The 23,688-nt window shown below is 34.4% G+C and overlaps 1 protein-coding gene across 1 annotated transcript; it reads left to right on the top strand.

Moving 5' to 3' along the window:
- The first annotated feature begins 215 nt into the window (after window positions 1-215).
- Window positions 216-15,039, top strand: LOC149569796 (Quinone reductase family protein). The gene is made up of 3 exons (XM_089822520.1): window positions 216-739; window positions 1,044-1,403; window positions 14,455-15,039. Exons 1-3 carry the CDS (start codon window positions 492-494, stop codon window positions 14,681-14,683), a joined length of 837 nt encoding a protein of 278 aa, XP_089678646.1. The 5' UTR covers window positions 216-491; the 3' UTR covers window positions 14,684-15,039.
- The last annotated feature ends 8,649 nt before the right edge of the window (window positions 15,040-23,688 follow it).

Here is a 23,688-nt window from a genome sequence, read left to right as displayed (position 1 = left end):
GTGGGGTATGTGGAATCCTGCCTGGAAATTATCTGGGTCAGTAGAATATATCTGAAAAAGTTACTGTTTTACTACCAGTAAACCACATGGGTACTCATTTTCTTGTTCCATGTGGTTATTGCTGCAGGAATATAGCGTGTACGGGAATGTGGGGGTATATTGATAGATTGGAATTTATTGAGGGAGATAAAAGGTCGGGTTTGTAGGAAGCCTAGAAGTCAGAAACTTCTTCATTGGAAGAGGCGAAGAGCAATTCTGATCTGTTTTGAGCTGTTTGGAATATATTAAGGGAAGAAAACGATTTCATGGGGAGGATTTAATGGTCATTGTTGTGAGGAGGACATGTGGACTTGTGTTCAATGCTGAAGTTGGACGCTATTAGACGAAGTAGTTTACAGCGGATTTCTATACGGCAGATTCTGTTTTTAAGGTCACTTTAAGAGGAGGAAGGGTGCATTTACTGACGGCGAATTGTAATGTGATCAGGAGGAATGGGTAAAGGAGGGGGTTGTGTTCCAAGTACTTCTAAGAAACGCGCTTCTATTGTTAAGGATAATCCTGATCCCAATCCTATTGTAAATGCTAGCGAAAATGATCCTCAAGAGATTAATATGTCAGAGAAAGCCATTGAAGTTGATCCAATGGCTGCTGAGGAGGATCAGCATCCACCCATGTTTGAGGATGCCTCCTCCTCGCCCATGATGAGTGCCATGCCCGGAAAGCTCCGGATATATATAGTGTGAGTAGCTTTTTCCAAATTGGGCTCAAAGTTTGAATCTCATTTTGCTTTTTTGTGTGTCAGTTTGGATTGATGGTATTCAAAGTTTGGATTTCGTTCTGTATTTTTGGGCATGTTGAGGTTAGTAATGTTTAGAATTTGCTTTGTTTTGAGGCGTATGAATTCTGGATATGTTGATATTGAATTCGTGTGGGTACTGCTAATTTCCATGCGTGGTCATGTGATAGCCCGCACACTTTTGTTTTGCTGTTGGATTTCTGATTTTTGGGTTGTTTATACAATTGGATTTATGGGGTTATTGCAGGTACTATTCAATGTATGGTCATGTGGAAGCCCTGGCGAAGAAGATGAAGGGCGGGGTGGATGCCATTGAGGGAGTGGAAGGAGTGTTGTTTAGAGTGCCAGAGATACTCTCGGCTGAGGTTTTGGAACAGATGCGGGCACCTCCCAAGGATGAGTCAATCCCTATTATAACTGCTGCAGAGTTAACTGCAGCTGATGGGATTGTGTTTGGGTTCCCTACCAGATATGGTGCCATGGCGGCCCAGATGAAAGCTTTCTTTGATTCTACAGGCAAATTATGGACAGAGCAGAAACTAGCAGGGAAACCTGCAGGGTTTTTTGTTAGTACTGGCACCCAGGGAGGAGGCCAAGAGACTACTGCGTAAGTTTTTCTGACACTAGGTCCTTTTTATGACATCTCTCAGTATTTGTGAGTTTGTGATTTTGCGTTGTTATTTGGGAATCATATGTTTATCTGGTTTATACTGCTACTTCTCTCTTTGTGCTTGATCTCTGTCAGCCGTGAATTTTAACGTGCACAATTCCATTCAAAATAAAATTTCTATGATGGACAATTTACAGCTGTTTTAAAAAACTAGAAACAAACTTCCAGTCTAGTGGAAGTGTTTTCTGGGATATGATGGTTAAGGGGTTACTCTGGGCAATACTCTAGAAGACTAGATGTTAAAAGATCTTGTCCCTGCGTTTGGGTTCTCATGCCGATGTAGTCTTGTTTGTTTCTGTGATTTTTATGCATGTATGAATTTTTACTAGTTGATTTTTATTTCACATTAAGGAAAACTAAGTTCAGCGGCATGGTTTATTGTGACATTTAATATTTTGGCGATCTTATGAGGGATTGAATTCAAGGAAATTATCAGTTTAACTGGAAAAGAGTTTATCTCGTGTGGCATATAATTTGCTTCATTTGCAAATATGCGCTGACCTGTGCTGCGTAGTTTGATCCAACCTGGGGACCTCATTGGGGATATGAGTTAAGATATTGGAAGCACACCAGAATAAAGGATATCTATTATTCAGATTTGATATTTCAAAGATCTTTGACCCCCTCTTAATTTACATAGAACTAGGGCATTCTAATAGACCTGGAAGTAAACCCGGGTTGGGTGGCCAAAGTTCATTGGAAGTTGCTTCTTGTTTCCTTTGAACTGAGGAATCCGCCATAATTCATTGACCACAGCTATAGTGGTGACTATACTATGAATGCATAATGATCTGTATCTCTGTGTGGTTTTTATTATTTGCTTGACATTTTGTACAGGATTTGTGACATAATTTAAGTTTGAAATGGATGTATAGAGATTTTTAAAATCTTTGAGTTGCTTTACATAATTGTCTGGAACTGTAATAAAAGCTACAATTCATATATGAGCTAGGTTCCCGAGCAGCATGCCCATGTATATTTGGGCAAAGCGCCTGCAACTAGCTATGACAAACTTGTTGTCCAGTCATTGAAGGTCAGAAATTCAATGATCTTGTACATGAAGAATTCTAAATTGTAAAACTTCTGGCAGAAAACTAAGCACAACACGTTGATTCTTTCTCACTTCCCTTGTAAGAATCTCTGTAGTTCTAAATTCATTTCTATTCTATTATAGATCATAGTGTCTGATCTGAAACATCCAAAAAAGGATGGAAATAAAACTATACACAGTTTTGTACCAGTAGCTTTGCAATCTATGCCATGGACTGAGGAAATATCATGATTTTAACAAATAATTGTATTTGCACAAGGTGAGTGGGTGTAACATAGGTACAGAGTTCCTTTGAAATCTTTAATTGGAATAGAGGGTTTCTGAAATGGATAGAAGATTGAGCCAGTCTAATACAGGATACAAGATATGCTAAACCCAAAGATATACACTATCTAGTTCTCTGCAAAGGTTAATTAATCTAATAATTATTTCAAACAGTGAACAAGATCTGGAAGAAAGTAGATTCTGATATGAATACTACAGGTTCGAATGATTATGCTTTCTCGTAAAAAATTCGGATTTCAATGGACAATATATTGTATACCAATTTGAATTTTCAGCTATGACTTTCTTGAGCAAATAGATTTTGAGGGAAAATTGCCTTTTGAGACCTGTTCTAATTGTTTCATTAACTCTTGGAATACAGCCTTCACCAATAATAATACTTTGTTTCAGTAATCAGTTTAAAGTTGATCCACATTGATTAGCTGTAGGTTGGGAAAGTGATCTCATCTGTTTGATCATGAGATTGTTGTGATTCCATGTATTTTGTTCAATTCAGTCATACAGAACTTCAACTTAATCATCTTTCTTCTAGTTATCAGTTCCAGTCCCAAAATTCAATTTCTCTGCTTTTTGTTCAAAACGATATGAATTATTATTTTACTGAATCAGTTAGGAAACCTGTACTAGTCTTCCAAACTACACCAATACTGGTAATGGAGGTATACTCGTCATCTTTTCAACATCAGGCTGCCACTCAGCATGTTTAATAATATTTTTGTGCAGGATGATAGATCCTTGGTTTCAATTTTTGTTTTTGAATATTTGAAATCATTATAAACTGCAATGTACTGAAAATCCGAAATCATCCTCTTTTTACCTTAAAATAATTCATCATTTCTAGCTATCAAATTATACCACAAGCTCAGTAGAAAAACAAGCCAAAACTTACAAGCATCAAGCCAGCACTATAATCAAACAAAATATCATCTTAAGAAATAGACTACTTTTTTATCCTACACAATACAGCTCATCAAAAGCATATTGTGAATACTGTTAGCAACTGGACACCCAAAGAATAAATGAATACAAAGAATTGACAACATTACAAATAAAATAGGGGTAAAAAGAAAAACTAGAGGATTTCAAAACAGAACCAACAAGTTACTAAAACAGCACACCCAAAGAATAAATGGATACAAGAATTGACAACATTACAAATAAAACAGGGGTAAAAAGAGAAACTATAGGATTTCAAAACAGAACCAACAAGTTACTAAAACAGCAACAATAACAAACTAAAAAATGTTTACTGTGGTATGTCCTGGGGTATAAAATGATACACAATCTGGATTGTTAATTTTGAAGTGAAGGATTCAGACCCCATTTAAGGTTTAGACTCCTAAAAACTTCCTAGGTATTGCTAAGCAACTCATACAATTTCTTATTACTCATCTCTGTTAGGGGAGGACCATCCTTCTACTTGATATTGTCCATCATTTCAGTGTTGAAAGATTTTAGCAGGAATGCTGAAAATTTTCAGTGTTAGAAACCTTAGAAAGAGTTGCTCTCTGAGAAACAGGAATTAAGGATTGGTCTCTAACCACATCTTAAGAAATCGCAGCAGCATTTCTAAATAAATCATCAATCACTTCAACTGTAGTCCCCTTGGAGAACCAAACTCAGCAGAACGACCTCTTAAGTGATAAACATAAAATTGTAAGAGATATGTCCACCAAATAGATCTAAATCTTTTATAGCTACCATCCTTTCTACAGAAGTTTCATGCCCAATGAGGAGACACTTTATAACTTCCCAAGTATGCTACAAAAGACCATGCTGACTTTGAAGGCTAAATGAGAAACTTTTTAAATAACAAAGTCATGGGGCTGGAGTCTTTTCTAGTCTTTCTTATTCTTAGGAACAACATTGTAAATGTTGTTTCCAACAAACACACTCTTTGTCAGGGGAAGACCGTCCTTACATTTGATTGTCCAACATTTTAGTGCTACAAAAGAGTTTTGCAGGCATATGGAAAATTTTCAGTGTTAGAAGCCCTAGACAAAGGTCTCTGAGAAACAGGAATCAAGGACTGGTCTCTAACCACATTCCAAGAAATCACACCCCCATTTCTAAATATTTCATCAACCACTTTAATCCCCTTGGAGAATCAAATTTAGCAGAACAACCTCTTAACAAATGATAGACATATTTTTATAAAATAGATTTCACCAAATAGATCTAAAACATTGATAACTAGCATCCTTTCTGTGGAAGCTTTGTGCTAAATGAGAGGACACTTGATAACTTGCCAAGTATACTACAAAAAACTCTGCTGACTGATGCAGAGCATCGTAAAAATCAACCAATTAGTGGGATACATGCTGATCCCTTCAAAATCCATTAAATAAACTCCATAATTAGAGGCATCTTACAAGGTAAAACAAAGCATTTTCCAACACAAAAATATCACCCTTTCTCCATTCACATGTCCTGATTTCTATATCTGATTCCATTGTTCATAACTTTTAATTATTAATGTTTCTTTTCAAACCCTTTGGAGGAATTGTTCAAAATTAGGAATACTAAAACATATCCAAAGATGATCCAAAAAAAACAAATCCATTGCAAGTTATAATCTTTGCACTTAGACCCATTTTCTTTGTCATAAACCAGAAATAAAATTGGTAACCCTTCCTAGGGCATCAAATAACTTTCTCAAAACGAATCCAAATAACCCTAAATCAGTTCCAAATTATCCATTTGTGAGTCTAGTTTCCAAATCTGTAAGCCATTAGTTTATCCAATACATAAATCATTGTACAAGCACAAATATTTGCCCGGAACACCATTGTAGACATTTAAAAACCAGTTTTCACTCAAATATTCATAACTTTCACAAATCTTCATAAAAATGTCTCAAACAAAAAGGAAATGGAAGGTAATTCACATATATTTCCAATGAATACATTTAGACTTCTTGATACATCCATATTTGTTCACACCAAATGCTGCAACATGACTGTTTGCAAGAATTCTCAAATCTGAAAATAGTAACTTTCACCAAAATGATCATAACTTCCTCAAAACTAAATGAAATCACTCCAAACCAAAGAGAGAAGAAAGATAACTCATATCACTATCCAAATATACATATTATACAGGGTTTCCAGGCCGTACAAAGCCTGGAACCAGCACAAATCCAAAAAAAACCAATCAAAATAGCAATAGTTGAAGACACCAAAATTCTCCAAAATGATTCTTTCTTCTCCTTATTCTCATTAATTGATTTGAAACAACCATTACAAAGCTTTTATAGTACTTTTGATAGTTGAGAACTTCCCAACCAACTTTTGAACCAACTTGTTACATTCTTTAACCCTTTTTGCACTTTTTGCAAAGTTTTAAAGTTGCAACATTTAAGCAACTTTTACATTTTAGAAATTTTGACCTCACAACTTTGTTCCAACCTTACAAACATGTCATGATGGAATATTAGTCACCATTTACAATATTTTTACTCTTCCTTGGGTTTACAAACACATTTTGACCTCTTGACCAATTCATGACCTTACTAGGACAACTAGGGCAAATTGACAATTTTTAAATTCATGACAAAATGGCTTCATAGCCCTTTACATCTTGACTCAAATACAACATAAATGACTAAAATGGATTTAAATATCTCAAATAAGGAATCTTAGCTTTCTCATGTTCTTTTACTTTATGTGCTCCTGCACCACTGACTTTGAAGGCTAAAGGAGAAAGTTCCCAACAACTCATAGGGCTGGAGTCTTTCGTAGTCCCTCTTATTCCTTGGAACCACATTGCAAATATTGTTTCTAATCATCACCTTCAATGGTTAACAGTCAAAAGATTTCAATAATCTCTTAACAACCAATCTTATGCCTTGATTCATCAGGTTCTTAATCCTTGTGGCACCAACTTGATAAACAAGAATCAAGGATTGGTCTCTAATCACATCCTAAGACATCACAACACTATTCCCAAAAAAATCACGAACCACTTTAATCCCTTTGGAGAAGAACAACCTCTTGACCACACACACACACACACACACACACACTTTCGCATGTTTCAGATCAAGCAACACTCACCATTCCTAGTGCTCGGTAACCTAGAATAGAAATACATAAAAAGAAGAGACTTGGGGGAATCCAGTGAGTGCTTTATGCGACTAAAGGGCTGACTAACCAGAGACGAATGAATGGGAAAGGATCTCACATTAGATTAAATACGTAATATATATATATATATATAAATAGAGGTTCCACAAATAGATCCAAAACCTTGATAATCACCATCCTTTTTTCAGAAGCTTCATGCCCAATGAGAAGGCACTTGATAACTTCCCAAGTCTACTATAAAATAATCTGCTGACCTTGTAGGCTAAGTGAATTTCCAATAAAAAGTCACGGGGCTGGAGTTTTTCCTGTTCCCTCTTATTCTTTGGAACCACATTGCAAATATTGTTTGTAATCATCACCTTTAACAGTTTAACTCCATTGATTTTGATAACCACCAAACAACCAAACTTAAGCCTTGATTCATCAGGTTCTTAAACCCTATGCCACCAATTTGTTTGGGCTAGCAGCATTGAAGCACTAATTCCAAGCAAAAACATGCATCCTCCTCTCTTAGCTTCACCTATGAGTTACCAAAAACCCAACTATTGGCATAATAAATACTTCAGATCACTTTTGGACAAAGCTAACAAATGCCAGCAATAGATGGAAGGTGTCCTTAATGCTTAGTGATAAATACCTATGTACTTGACTAATGTCTCACAGAATGGAGACCAACCAACTTAACTCACAGAATTTTGAGTGGGAATCTTAGAACTAGAAGCAATAATAATATGAGTCAAGCCTCTTCATCATTTTAGAGAAGTCCTCCTCCATATAGGGAATGGGGGAGGTTTCATCAACAAATTCAAGGCCACTCAAGCCAGAGCCACCAGGGAGAATAGTACCTATTACTGGAGAACCGAGAGAAGATTTTTAAGTAGGATGTGCATAACCCCAACAACAGTGACAAACAAGGAGTCAATGGGCAATGCTGTCTGATAGATCTCTGCAGATCATCGAAATCCGATAAGAAAACATTAATTTCCATGAGTAGATTCATCCTAAAAAATAAAATAATTAAACAGAATTTGTCTATTAATCCCAAATCTCCAAGAACCAAAAACATAATCAGCCATTCAGTCCAGTCATAAGCCTCTTTATAATCAAGTTGTCACACACATATTCTGTCTAGTAATAAGCCTACTCCTTTCATTCCCAACCAGTAAGAGGATTTTCCAAAATATATCTGCCTTCAGCAAAACTGGGCAACACCAAGACATAATCTCAGGGAGAATTTTTCTGAGTTTCATATCAATCACTTTAGCCAAGATCTTATTGGATATATTTAAAAGAGTGATAAGCATCTAATTTTTGACAAGTGGTATTTCATCTTGAGGGAGGAGTTTAATAATACCATTTTTAGTATCTTTTGCTAAAGAGCTGACCCGAATACCCTCTTTGTAAGTATCCAAAATATCTCCAGTATTCCATTAATTATACTGAATGGGGATATTACTCACCCCAGGGGATTTATTATTCTTGAAGAGCTAATGATGAGAGGTATCCCTTAAATTGTAATATCCTATTCAATATTCACGGCATCAATCACAAGAAGCTTTTGAGGATAATACCTTTACATAAGCTCTAGAGTTTCCTTGGTTTCTCATTGTAGCCATCAATATATAATAAGGACTTGTAGGAAGAAATTTAAGCGCTCTTAATATCCTGTGGGTCATCAGTCAGGATCCCACCTACATTCATAAGTCCAATCTGCTTTGATTCTCATTGCAGCCATCATAAGAAAATAAGGACTAATAGAGAGAAATAAAAGCACTGTTACTCACTTGGCTCATCAGTCAAGGTCTCTTCAACAGCCACAAGTCCAATCTTCTCTCTTGCAAACTTATCCCTAAGAATTTAAAAAAGAAAATGTTATCCTTTATCTCCATGCTCAAGCCTAGACACTTTGGATCTAATTTTAGGATATTAGGCTGCATAATTTTGATGTCTCCATTATTGATGTCTTTTACTAACAATTTTTGTAACTTTAGTTTACAAGGATCAGGCTGAAGCCAATTTTTTAGATTTCAGTACCCTTGTCTATATCTTTATATAATGCTTCCTTCTCCTCATGTTCTAGATTTTCCAGTGGTCTAAAATCCTAGTCTGTTTCTGCCAAGCAGCAATGCAATCATTCTACTGATTAATACAAGAAAGCACAAAAGAGGAGTTTGCCCGCATTCCTAATAACTTTTTCTCCATCCCAACAATCCTTATCTTGCAGGTGTCTAACATTGCGCTTGACAAACCATCATCTCTACAAGTCTTAATTTGGAAAGTCCCTTGAGCATAAGAGATAATTCAATTGGGTGACGGTCAGATAAAGGGACACCAGAAAATGTTTTTCATTGGTTGACAGGCATGGGGAGAAAAAGATCCCGTGGAAATAGAATTTGTCCAGTCTAGAAACATCCTTTATCTTTGGTATGATTATTGCACATGGTAAATAATATATCATTCGCTGAATTTTGTATTACATTTCAAAGGGTCAGCAAAATTTAGCATCCTTCTTGTGCAGATTCATAATAATCTTTTTTCTATCCAAACAATCCTTATCTTGTAGGTGTCTAACTTTGAGCTTGACGAACTATCATCTTTACAAGTCTTAATTTGGAAAGTCCCTTGAGCATAAGAGATTATTCAATTGGGTGATGATCAGATAAATTATAAAGGGGCACCAGAAAATGTTTTTCATTGATTGACAGTCTTGGGGAGAAAAAGATCACGTGGAAGTAGAACTTGTGCAGTCTAGAAACATCCTTTTAACTTCGGTATGGTTATTGCACATGGTAAACAATATTTCATTTTCTGAATTTTGTATTGCAATCCAAAGGGTCACAAAATTTAGCATCCTCCTTGTCTTGGGCCGAAAAAATCTTATTATGTCCTTTTACCTTCGGTATGATTATTGCACATGGTAAACAATATTTCATTCACTGAATTTTGTATTGCAATCCAAAGGGTCACAAAATTTAGCTTCCTCGTCTTGGGCCGAAAAAATCTTATTACATTTTCATTCAAATTTTTTCCCACAATGGTTTCCTCTTTTATTTTCAATCATGTTAAGTCACCACCTCAGATCCAGGTCACTTCTAGTAGATTATCAGCCGACCAGCTCAACAAATGACTCTTTCCTTATATCATTTGAAGGATATGAAGAACATCAGCCAAGTCCAGACCATTGGGCTTCTATAATAAGCCAAACATATGTCTTATACAAAGAACAACCAGAATCCGCTATAGAAGAGGCCCAATCTTTTGTCCAAACCTTCCCTTATTGTGCTTTGTGAAGAAACTGCAGGCATTCTTCAAAATAAATTTCAAAGCATAGTCCAAAGAAAAACCAATAGGCTTAACTTCTTGTCACATTAAACAATTCAAACTGTCCCTAGAGGTACAAAATATTCTCACTACTCACCCGTCAGTCTTCAAGTCCTCTAACATACCAACTAGTACATTCAACATTCATTTGGGAGAAGGATTAGGAGGGGTCTTAAAAACCTTGCAGAGCCTTTCAAAGCAATTAAGGAAAAATTTGTTCTTTATCATCTTTACTGCTTTTTAGGGTTCACATTAGTGGAATCATTTTTTAAACTAATTTTAACTTCATAGTTTATCTCATTTACAATCTCCTCATCTTTCTTGACAGAGATCACTTCAGCCCAAAGAGGGGGAGATCACATTATCCAAGTTCTTAATGCAAAGGAAGCGGTTCATTCAGCCTTCTTGACCCTCCCACAAAGCTAGAGAATTATTTCCCTCGTAAGCTTTACTACTTAACCGAGGCATCAGCCTGTTGATGTCTTTAAGAATCCAAAGGAACTTTATTAATAGAGCTCAGGGCCCATTCCTCACTACCACTTCTACAACACTCTTGCAAGAAGAAACTGGTTGGGAAGAGACAATGATCACATGAGACTCTTTGAAGAGGAGGAATTAGTTATTTTCAATTGGACTTAATCCACAAAAACATTATTGACCTCAACACTCCCAGCTCCCTAAGCACTCACTATAGCATTCTCTTGAGAAGGAATAATATTATCAAAATTAGAAGCATTTGTTGTGGCTTATAAGAGGACAATCTTTCCTCGAATGACCATCATTTAAGCACAAAATATGAGGGTCAAGACCTACATGTTTAATCTCATATTGAAAGATTTTTTTTCTCAAATTGAACACAATATATCAGGAATGCTCTCATCCAGTTTCATAGACATGAGGACTTTGGTGTAAGATGTGGCAAAATGAATCTATTTTCAACTTATAGCACTTCCCGTAATGTTTCAAGCATGATGAGCAAACACCATAATTGAAGAGGTACAACTTAAGCTTCAATCTTCGTAGAGGCTGAGAAAACAACCACATCTAAAGAATTCAAGTCAGGGCTCCATGAAAGACCCTAAAGATGTTGTCTTATATTCTAAAAGTAGTGGCACCTGACACGTTTTTGTATATTAGTACTGTAAAAATCACTACAAATAACCCAAGTCATACCATGCTACAAAATGAGACATATATTCCAAGTTTTCAACCCCAAACCAAGACAAATCCGTTGTCAAAATATTCTCTGGAGGGGCAAGCCTCCTTATTCAAACACATAAAGACAAGTGTGGACATTTTTAAGTCTTTCTTCTTTTTCACAAAACTATTTATTTCAGAATAAGGAGATACAATAAAAAATATCTCAGAGAAGGAGGCTGGTTACCCTTTCCGCTCCTCTTCAGGTGGGCTTCTCACTCTTGAACTTGTTGTCATCTCCTCCATAGCCGTTGCTTGCAGAAACCAGTCTTCAACACCACTGTAGATTTTTCTTTCTGCAGAGATTGCTTGAAGGGCTTCTTGAAATCCTGTTCATGGACATCACCATTTTTGTCCTATGCAAGAGCCATTTAAAACATCTTTGCTCCTTTGTCCATCAACATTACCTTTTCCCTCAACTTCTAACACGTGCCATTTATCACAAGCCCTCCCAACGGCCACTGCACTTTGAAAATAAATATGTACCTCCGAATAATAAGAAGGAACTTCCTATGCCATGCAAAGCATAGAGTCACGGAAGCCAACAATCATAGGAAAAATAGAACTTACAAACACCAAGTAATCAGGCAGAAATACAAGCCGGACTTAACCACATGGCAAGTTAGAACTAATTGTTAACAAAGAAATGAAGGACGCCAATCTGAGTACTTTTACACAAACAAAGGGCAGCTTCAAGAGCTTGCATGGAGGATGATTGGATTGATTTCACTTTCCAGATCTACACAAACCACAACTTAAAAAGGAAAGTAGAGCTATTTGTTACCAGGGAAATGAAGGATGCCAATCTGAGTGCTTCTACACAAAGATATGGCAGCTTCAAGAGCTCACATGGAGGATGATTTCATCTTCCAGCTCTAGGGTACACGCGCTCTCTTTCTAAATTCTTCTGCAAAACAGCTATTACATATTTTAAATGAGTCAAAGAATTATTATTCAACAGGTCAAAGTTTCAATGAAGATTTTCATGTTTTTTGATTATATTCAGCTGCAGTTATTTTTTCTGCATTCAAATATTTGAATATGTTATTAAGTCTTAAATGAATGACTGTTTTTTCTTCTCAACCAAAATAATAAAAATGTCAACTTGTATGTCAGTAATTGGTTGGCACTGGAGACTAAAACTTTGAAGTGAGTTCTGACTACAGAATGATAGCAGTGTAGATTCTTCTTCTAGTTGTTGGAGAACTGAGGTGAGTACTCTGGTTAGTGTACATAAAACAAGGAAAATTGCACAGAAAAATGAAGATATTCTGTAAGAAGCTTTTGGCAAGATATCTAGGACTTCCTCAGATTTCTAGATTTTGTAATTTCCATCCCTCCTTCCAGAAACAATTTCATTCCCACGCATTCAACATTCAGAGACATCTAGTAGACAGCCCTTTCCCTAGCATCCTGATTAAATTGAAGAGACATTCTGCAGATAATAAATAAATTTATCCTTTGAATTTGATTTTTAACCTATAACCTACCAAAGATGTGAATCCATCAGATTCTTAATTCCTAGGCTATATCGAAGTTTTGGACTGCTTGTTTCCCATGGCTTTACTTCAAATCATGCATCAGAGTTTTAAAAGTCTGAAATAACATTTGACAAGTTGACATACTGGTAAATCACTTACAGATTAAAATCCAACCTCATATTACAAATCAAAGTTAATAAGGTCAAGGGCAACAAAAGCTTATCTGGTTCATTGAGTACATGGTAAATTTAGAATTAGTTCATGCTATAATACTTCATCTTTTTAAAATGAATCTTGGCTCTATTTTACCTCTTTCCATGGATTCACTTGATCATTGAAGCTCCAGGAGAAAAATATTGCTGGATTTTATAATTTCTAAGATTTCTTCAGCTTTCTAGATTTCATAATTTCCATTCCTCCTTTCTGCAACCAATGTCAGGTTGTCTCATTCAACATTCTGGATGTATCTACTATACATCTCTTTTCCTTGCATTCTGATTCAATTGAAGGGACATTCTGCAGATGCTTAACAATGCATCTATACAATCATGAATTTGAATTTGATTGCAAATTTCATTTTATTGACTGCGTGCATTTTACAGCATGAAAATGAGTGAACCTTATCTCTTTAGCTATGCTTCTATCTGTGACATGTACCAAAGATGTGAATCCCTTAGATCCATTTTCTAGGCTTTATTCAAGTCTCACACTACTTGCTTCCCATGTCTTCCCTTCAAATCACGCATAAATGTTCAATGTTGTAATAACAATTGACAATTTGATACACTTGTAAATCACCTAAAGATTCAAATCCAGCCTCACATTACGTAGTAGAAGTTTAGAAGGCTGAGGACAACAAGAGCATAGTTGGTCTCATTTGAATACTTAGTAATTTAGGATTAAGGTCATACTACATTTACTTTGTTTTTTTTTTCATTTAAATCTTGGTTACATTTGACCTCTTTCCACAGATCCACTTGATCCTTGAAGCACCAGGTGAAAAACATTGCAACATTTTCTGTTAACAAGGTTTTGGAATAAATTCTATACCATACTTGCGTGAGGTCCATATATTATTTTTTAAGCTTGATAATGTCTTTGGGATTATGTGTCACAAATGTGTGGCTAACATGCATTTTGTTTTGTGAACAATAAGGTAAGAAAATTCTTAAGATACCTTATGCCATCCTGCAAGAACATATATCTAAAAATGTATGCCTTCAATCATATAGCTCTTATATTATTAAATCTATGTGTAAGTAGAGGATGCCCTGTGAAAAGCTTCTGAGAACTTATTCCAGGAATATTAGCTGTAGTCTAAAGGAATAGTGAAAGTGGAAGGTGAACCAGAGTAGTTGGAGTTTCAAAGGTCCTTGTCCATAAATCATGAGTTATTTTTAATTTTCTAATAGTAGTATCTACAATCAATGAAGTGCCTTGCTAGAAAATTTCAGAAGTTGCAAGAGCTTCCCCTTGTGTTGTTTGATGTAAAACTTGACAATGATATAAGATTTGGTCAATCATTTTTCAAGTCCCATCTCATTTTATAACTTGTTCAATGTATGCAGTTGGACTGCCATCACCCAGTTGGCGCATCATGGAATGCTATTTGTTCCAATTGGCTACACATTTGGTGCTGGCATGTTTAAGATGGATGAAATTCGTGGTGGTTCACCTTATGGGGCAGGTGTTTTTGCAGGTGATGGAACAAGGCAACCCAGTAGTGTGGAGCTTTCCCTTGCAGAACATCAAGGGAAGTATATGGCTGCAATTGTCAAGAGACTTGCTAAAGTTTGATTCTTTCTACCAAAAGTAAATTTATTCTTTTATGGACTTTGGATTTGAATTTGTTGAAGTTAGTACATATTTTACAAAAGCTCTGTGCTTTGTGAAATATCCCTTCTATATTGTATGATGTGTGTTTGGTTAAGTGCTATCTAAAGCAGACTCTGTTTCATAGCATTCAAGTCTGGCCATCTATTGTAAGTGTATATTGTTTACATGATGATCATAATAAAATTCCCTCTCCCTGTCACTGTGCTTGTTTTTCTAATCTACAGAAAAACAAAACCTGTAACTTGTTTACATAATGGACTATGTTGTATTTTGGACGGGAAAGCAAGTACACAGTCATCAAGATTTAAAAGTGTTTACTGCCCTTCATTTTGTTACCAGAATTTGTATCTCACCTATTGATCAAATCGTATTAATTGTATTTACTATGTTTAGAGCATTCTAGTGATATGAAAGATATTGAGCTACTTTTTACAGTTTTGAATGACTGCTACCAGAATAATTACATGTTTCTCTTAGTAAGGTATATCAGTATCTTGACTAATTGAACATCCTTATCTCTTACCTGTATATTCAACTTCTAGCCAATCTGTTTAAGTATCTCTGTGTCAGGTAAGTATAGCATTTTACTACAAGATTTGTTGTCACCGATATTTTGATTTATGCAGCAAGAATTTTTTGCGTCATCCATAGCTTTTGCAAAGAAACTGTGCAACAAGAACTTTGTTTTGTCATCCATAGCTTTGGTAAAGATTTTGTGCAAGGATTGAGCTTTAATAAATACTGAACTGTCCATTGGAAGCATTGGGTCAGCTACTAAATCAAGAGATATAAAAGGGATATAAGTGGGGAATATCTAAAAGTTTTGAAGGACCTTACAATAGTACCTGCACAATGGAGAATAGTTGTATGTTGAATACTGTATAGTCAAAGTTTTGATCTTTGATGTTTAGAGGAGGAAATCAACAACAAATCATTCATGAGAAGTTCGATGAATCACTGCAATGATTATATTGTTTTTTTAAAGAGATTTACTGTGCCCCATGAAAAAGAATCTGAAATGGGCTTTGCAATGAAATGATTTGCTGAGGCTGCAGTGAACAGTATTTTATATTATTTTGTTTTGTAATATTGCTTCAGAGGAGATATTAACAAATTTTCTAGGATAACTACACAAATAACACATGGCTGAAGTTTGATTTCGTGAGCCCACGCAAAATTATAGTATAATATTGATCAAGTATGTGCTAATTTGGATGTTCTGGTAGGAAAAATGTATGTCAGCATTAAAATTCCCATGCCCAGAAAAATTGCATGCACAAGTAGGATCATTTGCCCAAGATTTCACAGAAATTGTTGTACAACTGTAGGTTAAATCCAGAATTTCTACATTTGGAGTTTAGCACCGTAGTCACATGAACACATATCTCTAGCAAGCCAAGGAGGGGAAGTCAACTTTGATGTGGACATGGAAAACTTTTGGCATTTGTTCGTGTGATTTTCCAAAAGTTGAGTTGAGTCTTCCCGATTTTTTAAGTCATCATGTTTTATCCAAAGTTGAGTTGGATTTATCGGTAACTGTGAATTTCATGAGTAGGCATGGAACTGGGTTTGACCCTATTTACACCGTCTGGTTTATCATATGTATTTAGTTGAATATTGATTCGTGTGATGAGGATAATATCATGGATTGAAGGTAAACTTCAAGCATGGTTACACGGGGCCTGGTACTTGTATGAGATATGGGGACAAATACGGGCACACCATAATTTCAAGTGTTGGAAAGAAGGCAATTTTGAAGACTTGAAATACTAAAATGCAAAAAATAAAATTAAAAGTTAAAAATTAAAAAATTAAAAAATCAACATTTGTAAGTGTTGATAATATTAATAAATAGATGTATATTTGATAAGTGTCAAAAATAGCACAATGATATAAAACAATTTTTTTAATCATAATTAATAAGAATGATATGATTTGTAAAACAATGTTATGAAATTATATATTCAATAAATTGTTTAAAGTTCAATGTACACATACACACTTGAATTCTTGTTTATTATTGTTCTTTGTACTCTTTTTTTTTTTGGATTAGTAAGAGGCAGAAGTCAAGATTCATTAGAGTTATTATGTGTTGTGATTAATTACTATTATTTATTTACCTTGATTAGATTTGAACCCAAGACTTCACAATTAGGAGGCTCACAATTTACCATTATGTTGTAGACTCTTGCCTATTGTTCTTTCTATTCTTATTTAATAAAAAATCACTAAGAAAACTTTCTACTATAATAATATTTATAATTTTTGTTTGCATACAAAAATTTAGTATATTGACAAGAAACTATTTTTATTATATTAATATGTCAACAATTGGCCATCCTAATTTTTATTTGCACAAATTAATTAGGAGTATAATATGTTTCCGGTGAATAGGATTTCAACAAAATCATATTTGAAGGAAACAATTTTTAAGAGGTGAAGTGCTTGTTAAATTGTATAATTTTTTTTTATGTTTTTTTTATCAAATTATTATACACATCATTTTAAAACTCATTGAACACGTGTACACTTGTGTGTGTATGTGTGTGTGTGTGTGTGTGTGTGTGTGAGAGAGAGAGAGAGAGAGAGAGAGAGAGAGAGAGAGAGAGAGAGAGAGTTGTATGTACGCATGTACATATATACATAGTATACAAATGGGGTCTCTTTAAAGTCTTGTTTTACCCAATTTGTAAGGCACATTAGAATACACAACCACCTCAAGACAAATTAGATCAACACCACCTAGTGCAATGGAAGCTAATGTAAGAATTATGCTCTTGGCTTTCTAATCCTTTGCTGCCTAGAATTTAGAAAAGGATGAGTACGACTAAGTAAGACAAGAAATGATCGAATCAGATAGAAAAATGCATGTAGAAAGAGGTTAGGATAAAATTGATTGTACCCAAAATTGAAATAGGAGAAATGAGGACTTCGATCTGAATTCTTGATTGTCAAGATCCTAAAAGTAGTTATAACTGAAAATATGAGATCTCAAGACATGTATCTAATTGCAAACCAAGGTTTGTTGATTTCTACAAAGTACAGAATGATTGAGTCACAAGTATCCAATGCTTTATGTCAAGACAAGTTGCAAATTGACTATTTGAGTGTCAAGATGCCATAAAAGTTCTATTAGTTGTTTTTAGGGTCTACCACACTTGCAAATTTAAGAAATGTGAGTGGGTGACTATATAAAGGTTTGCCTTGATCAAACCTCCATTTTGGTGATTCCGACCTCTACAGATATCTAATATGAAAGAGATAATGTGTGTAGTGCTCATGAATCTAGAGTATTATTGAATTGCTATGAGTTGAAGTGTGTAAGTACAATAAGCTCTACCCTAGTGTGATAGAGTAAACCTTATATGAAAATGAAATTGATTTGTGATTGAGTGCAACTAACAAGTATAGATTTAAAGCACACACATGTAGACCTAAATATAATAAGAAACCATATACAAATCCAAAGAGGAAGGATACAAACCAATCAACAATCAGTGATCTCCTAGTCATCATCACAATCTTTTTGTAACTCCATTATGATGTTGATTTTTTTTGTTTGAATGCTTGATAGAAGATTGATGTAGTCTTGATTCACAAGTCCTCACTACATGTGACATCTTCAAATTGGGACTTTAACCTTGCAATTGATTTCATCTTACTAATGTGAGACTTTCTTTTATATAAAATCAAGAGATAGACTCGAGATTCAATTGTAAATCTTAATTCTCTATTAAGTTGTCATGGAGACAGGGACACAATTTAAATTTAGGCTCAAAACTCAAGGTAGAAAACAATGTACATTTGTTCTATACTACCTATTTTAGGCCCAAATTAGAACTCTAGGTTTGATACAAAAAAATAATGTAGAATAAGATCTGATAGTTAGTTCAAAGGTTGGGATGACAATGAGGCCACAAATTGTAATATAGTGCCTAAGAGATGATATTAATTATTTGATTAGGAAAGAAATAGATGAGCACACTTAAAAATAAGGGTTTATCTCAATTTTAAACAAGACCGAAAGGATGGATGACCCATATTTGAATTTAGATGTTAATTAAATGCAATTATGAAGTCCTATGAAAGCTATAATGAAAACACACTAAGGTAGGCACTGTGATATTGTGCACCGCTTAGGTGTTGTAGGCATTTAAAGTTGCGCCTCCCATATTTATGTTAGCCCACCCTCTTAGTTAGTTACATCTTATATAGTTAATTAATCAACCTTAATAATATAATTAGTTATATTATTTTTCTTCTTTTATATAATTAATTTAATTTTGATTGTTTATATTTATTCTACTTTCTAAATCTAATTGTGTATTTAATTTTAATTAATTACACTAGTCTCTTTTCTCTAAATTTAAATAATTCATATTATTTGAGTATTCTCCTAAGCCTCAATCCTTGATTTAAATAATTCCTAATTAACTAAAAGACAAGCCTAGCCAAAATCCTTGACCTAGACCAATCTCCATCACCTCTAACCCTACCCCTTTTATTAACACCAGATTGATTAGACTAGTTGTGTAGTTCCTACAAAAATTATCCTCTTAGTGTTGCTTACACGTGTGAGCAACCCTTCCCATGGTAATTAACTACCTTTCTTAAAAATGCACTTACCTTCTTACATGATTGTCCCTTTTGGCTCTTTGAAATGTTCTCACACATGTGTAAGACATCTTGAGTCACCTTCCCTCTTCATCTTTGTCTCCACGTCTTTATGATTCATCACTTTCAAATGTTAGTCATACATGTGTGAGAAACTCATCACTCTTGCATGAAAAGCTATCTTGATTGCATGTCATTCACTTGGGCTCTACTTGGCATCCACCTCATTAATTCTATTAAAACTTGACCCTGTATTCTATTTTGAATCCTCACCGTATGCTTCTCTCCAAATCCTATAAATAGGAGTCTCTGTTTGAGAAAATCATCCATCTTTCATATAAATTTTTATTATGTTAATGTCGTCCTAGAGTTTAGAGATCATTTTGAGTATTTTAGTATCATCTTTGAACTTTTCATACCATCTCATTTCACAACATAGAATCATGTGTAATATAGTTTACTTTACCATCATCTCCATTAATTTTAACATCTTCATACATTTGTTTCATCTCATTAATTAGTTGCATGTTTAAATCTTTATATCATCCAAATTAAGCTTATAAATCACTTGGGGAATCTATTAGTTGTGTTTTGGAGACAATATCCACACTCAATCCACCAAAGAGCATGCCAATAAAATAGGGTTCTTTCATTCAAGTTCAATCAAAGGTATGTGCAAGTTGTGTTGGTTAAATGTAATGTTTTGACTTGTTTTATGTTGTTTGCATTTTACTAACTAGTTTTACCATCATCTCCATTAGTTTGAGCATCTTTATACACTTTTTTCAACTCATTCTCTATCTAGTTGTGTCTTTGGATCTTCATATCATCCATATTGAGCTTAGCAATCACTTGGGAAACCTACTAACTATGTTTTGGAAGGCATATCCACATTTAATCCACCAAAGAGCACACTAGTGAAAGATGGTGCTTCCATTCAAAGATCAATCAGAGGATTGTGCAGATTTTGATTAGTTAACTATTATTGTTTTTGTTTTATATTTTATTATAATAATTGATTAACTAGTAAATTCACACACACACACACACACACATTCTAGCATACCTAGTAGGGCCCAGATCCCTTTGAATTTAATATCCATTTGAGCATTTTATGAAGCTATAGGTCAAAATCACAAAACGATGCCTATGTTACATACAATGGTGTATGCGATAATTAGCATCTGCACCCTCAATCAAAATCTTTGCTAACTTCCTTTGGCTTTATCTTTTGTAGGGCTTTGACATGGTTTTGGCTAACTAATGTGATTTTTGTAGGGAGAGATCTTAAATAAAAATTTCTAGATTTTTTTGGGTTATTAACTCTTGGTTCTATATGTAGGAACACCTTGGGTTCTTGAGCAATCTTGCATCAACCAAAATATTTCAAGTTTTCTTGTACTAGTCTGTTGTTTGTAGGACAACCCTTGTTGTTCGTGTTCTTTCTTTCCTCATAGTTGGTTACTTGATGTAGACCTATTGTAGATCCTTTTCCTCTGTTCAAAAAGCTTAATTCCATCTTGTTAATGAGTTATCCTCATTCTTGCTTGGGGTGTGTTCATTTCTTTATGTATCGAGTAATGTGTGGTCATTGGTTTTTGAGAGGTTTCTGTGATTTCAAGGTTTTCCACGATCTTGGGGATATCTTCTTGGATCACATGTGGACCTATCTTTGTGTCCACAGATGTTAGTTTTTTTACTTGTGTAGTCGTTGATTCCCCCTTTGGGCCCCTTTGGGGCAGGACATATATTTTGTAATAATTGTATCTATTAGGTTGAGTTGTGGTCTTTTGAGATCTAGGATTGTAATAGGCATGATCAAGATAGCAAGAAGAAATATAGAAGTATTTTGACTATGCAAGCCTGAGCTTCCAAGCATGTTGATTATAACTCTATTGTATATGGTTGCAACCATACATGCCTTATACCTAACACATTGTAATGGAATTTTCTCAGCATATCTACATTGGAATAAATGCATTGTTGTTCTTCCACTCTATTTGGTTGTGCTTCCATGTGTAACTCTAGTAGGGTGATTAGTGAGTGCTTCCTTGGAATCATTCACCCATCATCCATTGCGTTAGTTTTTGTATTAGAGATACACTCAACCAAATATTTTTTATTTTTCTAATCATAGGTAAAACCATGGTTCTGCCAACCCATGCCTCTTCTTTTCAATGTCTTTAACCCAAACTGACATTATTGTCCTAGTTAGTGCTGATATAGATTTTAACACAATTTTTTGTTTCCTATCATCTCATATTCTAAAAAATCCTAAAAAGGTTAAATTTTTCATAATATACAAAAAAATTACTTAATTGATTTTTGATTTGCCTGAATTTTTGGTTGACTTGTGCATGCATTGATTGATGTTTCTATAGATCGTCTATGCTATCAGTATGTTCTTTCACCTTGATTTAGTTTTCTTAATGTTTATAAAATTTTGAGCTAGTTACTAACCTTGTGCAAATATCTAAACTTTTCAAAGAAAAATTCCATACTACTAATAATGAGCTTACATGTTTTAGTTTACTTTCTTGCATTTTTATGTGTTTTAATTATTTTAGTTGCACTTAGCTTTATTATTCTTCATTTTGGAATGAACTAAGTGTTTTGAGCACCTTTGAGAGTCTTGCAAGCGAAGGTACACATGGTAAGGTTTCTCATTTTTTTAAAATTTTAGAATCCCAGTAAATAGATGGTGGAAAGATAGAACAAGAATTATCCTCTCATCTTGTCTTCACATACCTTGGGTGTAAGAGAAAATTGCTTCTATATTTTCATCCAGAGAAGCCTTCATAAATGTTCCATTACTCCAAGGAATGACCTCAAACTGGAAAATCCCTTTGGCAGATATATAAACAAGACATGGGGTTGTTGGAAACAATGATAAGTAATTGACAGGGGGTTAATTAGTCATTTCCAAATCGCAAAGCTCAAAATCCTTAAAGAAATAAAAACCTTGTTCACTTATGCTTTATTACTGATTTGTATAAAGTAAAAAATGTGAACATAAATCAGTAATGATATAACAACAAATAATACAAAGTTTTTTACTGTGGAAACTCAAACAGGGTGAAAACCAAGGTGTGGTTGCTGCCCACAATACGTCCACTACCTTGTTTAAATATAACTTAAAATAATATCAAGGGGAATGCATATGCATTCAAACACAATACCTATAGCACACTACTCAATCACCATAGGAACCTACCCAAGGAAGTCTCACTGATTTACAAATACAATATATATTATAATATATTACATAGGATAAATTGTAATTAGCATCTCATTATGCCTAGTTCAGCCCTCTTGAAATACAATAAGATCTCTTGTTGCAATTCTTCTTGTTAAAGTAGGATCGTTTTGTCATTTGTTGTAACTTGTAATAACACTTGTAGATTTTATGTGTGTTTCAAGTTTCCTTCTCAAAGCATATGTATATGATTTTAAGAGGCATGTCTCCATAGAGACATAGCTCTTTAACTTGCATTAGTTATCAATAATATTTTCTTATTGGCATGATTAAGAGTATGATATGATATATAAATATCTTCAGTGTATTTTATTTGACAGAAACTACACTATCATTAACATTCCCTCTTAGTTAGGGAGGACAAACATTTGGGTAAATATTATACCATTGGCAATATTTATGAATGACACATCAGGGAAATCTTTGATCAAAAGACTTCCATTATATGATATCATACAAGTATTGGCCTATCAAAATATCAACAAATGATATTCACCTAATACTATTTTGATATCATAGTAGGTAACATGGGTATTGGCCTATCACAATATCAACACATGATATTCACCAATTACTCTCGATAATGACCTATCAAAATATCAATAAATGATACTCACCAAGTACTCAATAAGCTAATAGCCTATCAAAATATCAAGGCATGATATTCACCAAATACCTATCATATGTCTATACAAACAACTCATAGACTGTCAATTGAATGACATCTAACACTTAGTTGTTGGTTTACAAGATATGGCCTTTCATGATCTATATCAACATTTACATAAAATGCATATCATGATTTAAGTTATTGTAAGATTTTCACCTTCCAAAAACTTCTTCAGATACAAGCAATGATCATAGTCATCACTTTATTATGATGTACACAAGGGGCAAGCCCATAAACATATGCGATCAAAAGTTTACATGAAGTAATCGTGGAGTTGTAATAAGGTATTGTGATGAAATCCACCATAAGCCATATTAGAGAATAAGGTTTTCACCTCAAACTTATCTTTCATATACAAGAATGTATCACAAGGGATTTCACTTGGAACTTCTCCTCCACAAAGAAACACCAATCTTTTGACTTGCC

The sequence above is a fragment of the Cupressus sempervirens genome, chromosome 3 (assembly GCF_028749045.1).
Source record: "Cupressus sempervirens isolate cs-2001-9-10 chromosome 3, ASM2874904v1, whole genome shotgun sequence".
Lineage (NCBI taxonomy): Eukaryota > Viridiplantae > Streptophyta > Pinopsida > Cupressales > Cupressaceae > Cupressus > Cupressus sempervirens.
This window is presented reverse-complemented; position numbering and strand designations above follow the sequence as displayed.

Excerpts from the sequence above, each read along its gene's own strand:
- LOC149569796 (XM_089822520.1), top strand. The coding sequence starts at position 492 with ATGGGTAAAGGAGGGGGTTGTGTTCCAAGTACTTCTAAGAAACGCGCT. Across the intron at positions 740-1,043 it reads AAGCTCCGGATATATATAGT|GTACTATTCAATGTATGGTC; the intron begins GTGAGTAGCTTT and ends GGGTTATTGCAG. Across the intron at positions 1,404-14,454 it reads GGAGGCCAAGAGACTACTGC|TTGGACTGCCATCACCCAGT; the intron begins GTAAGTTTTTCT and ends CAATGTATGCAG.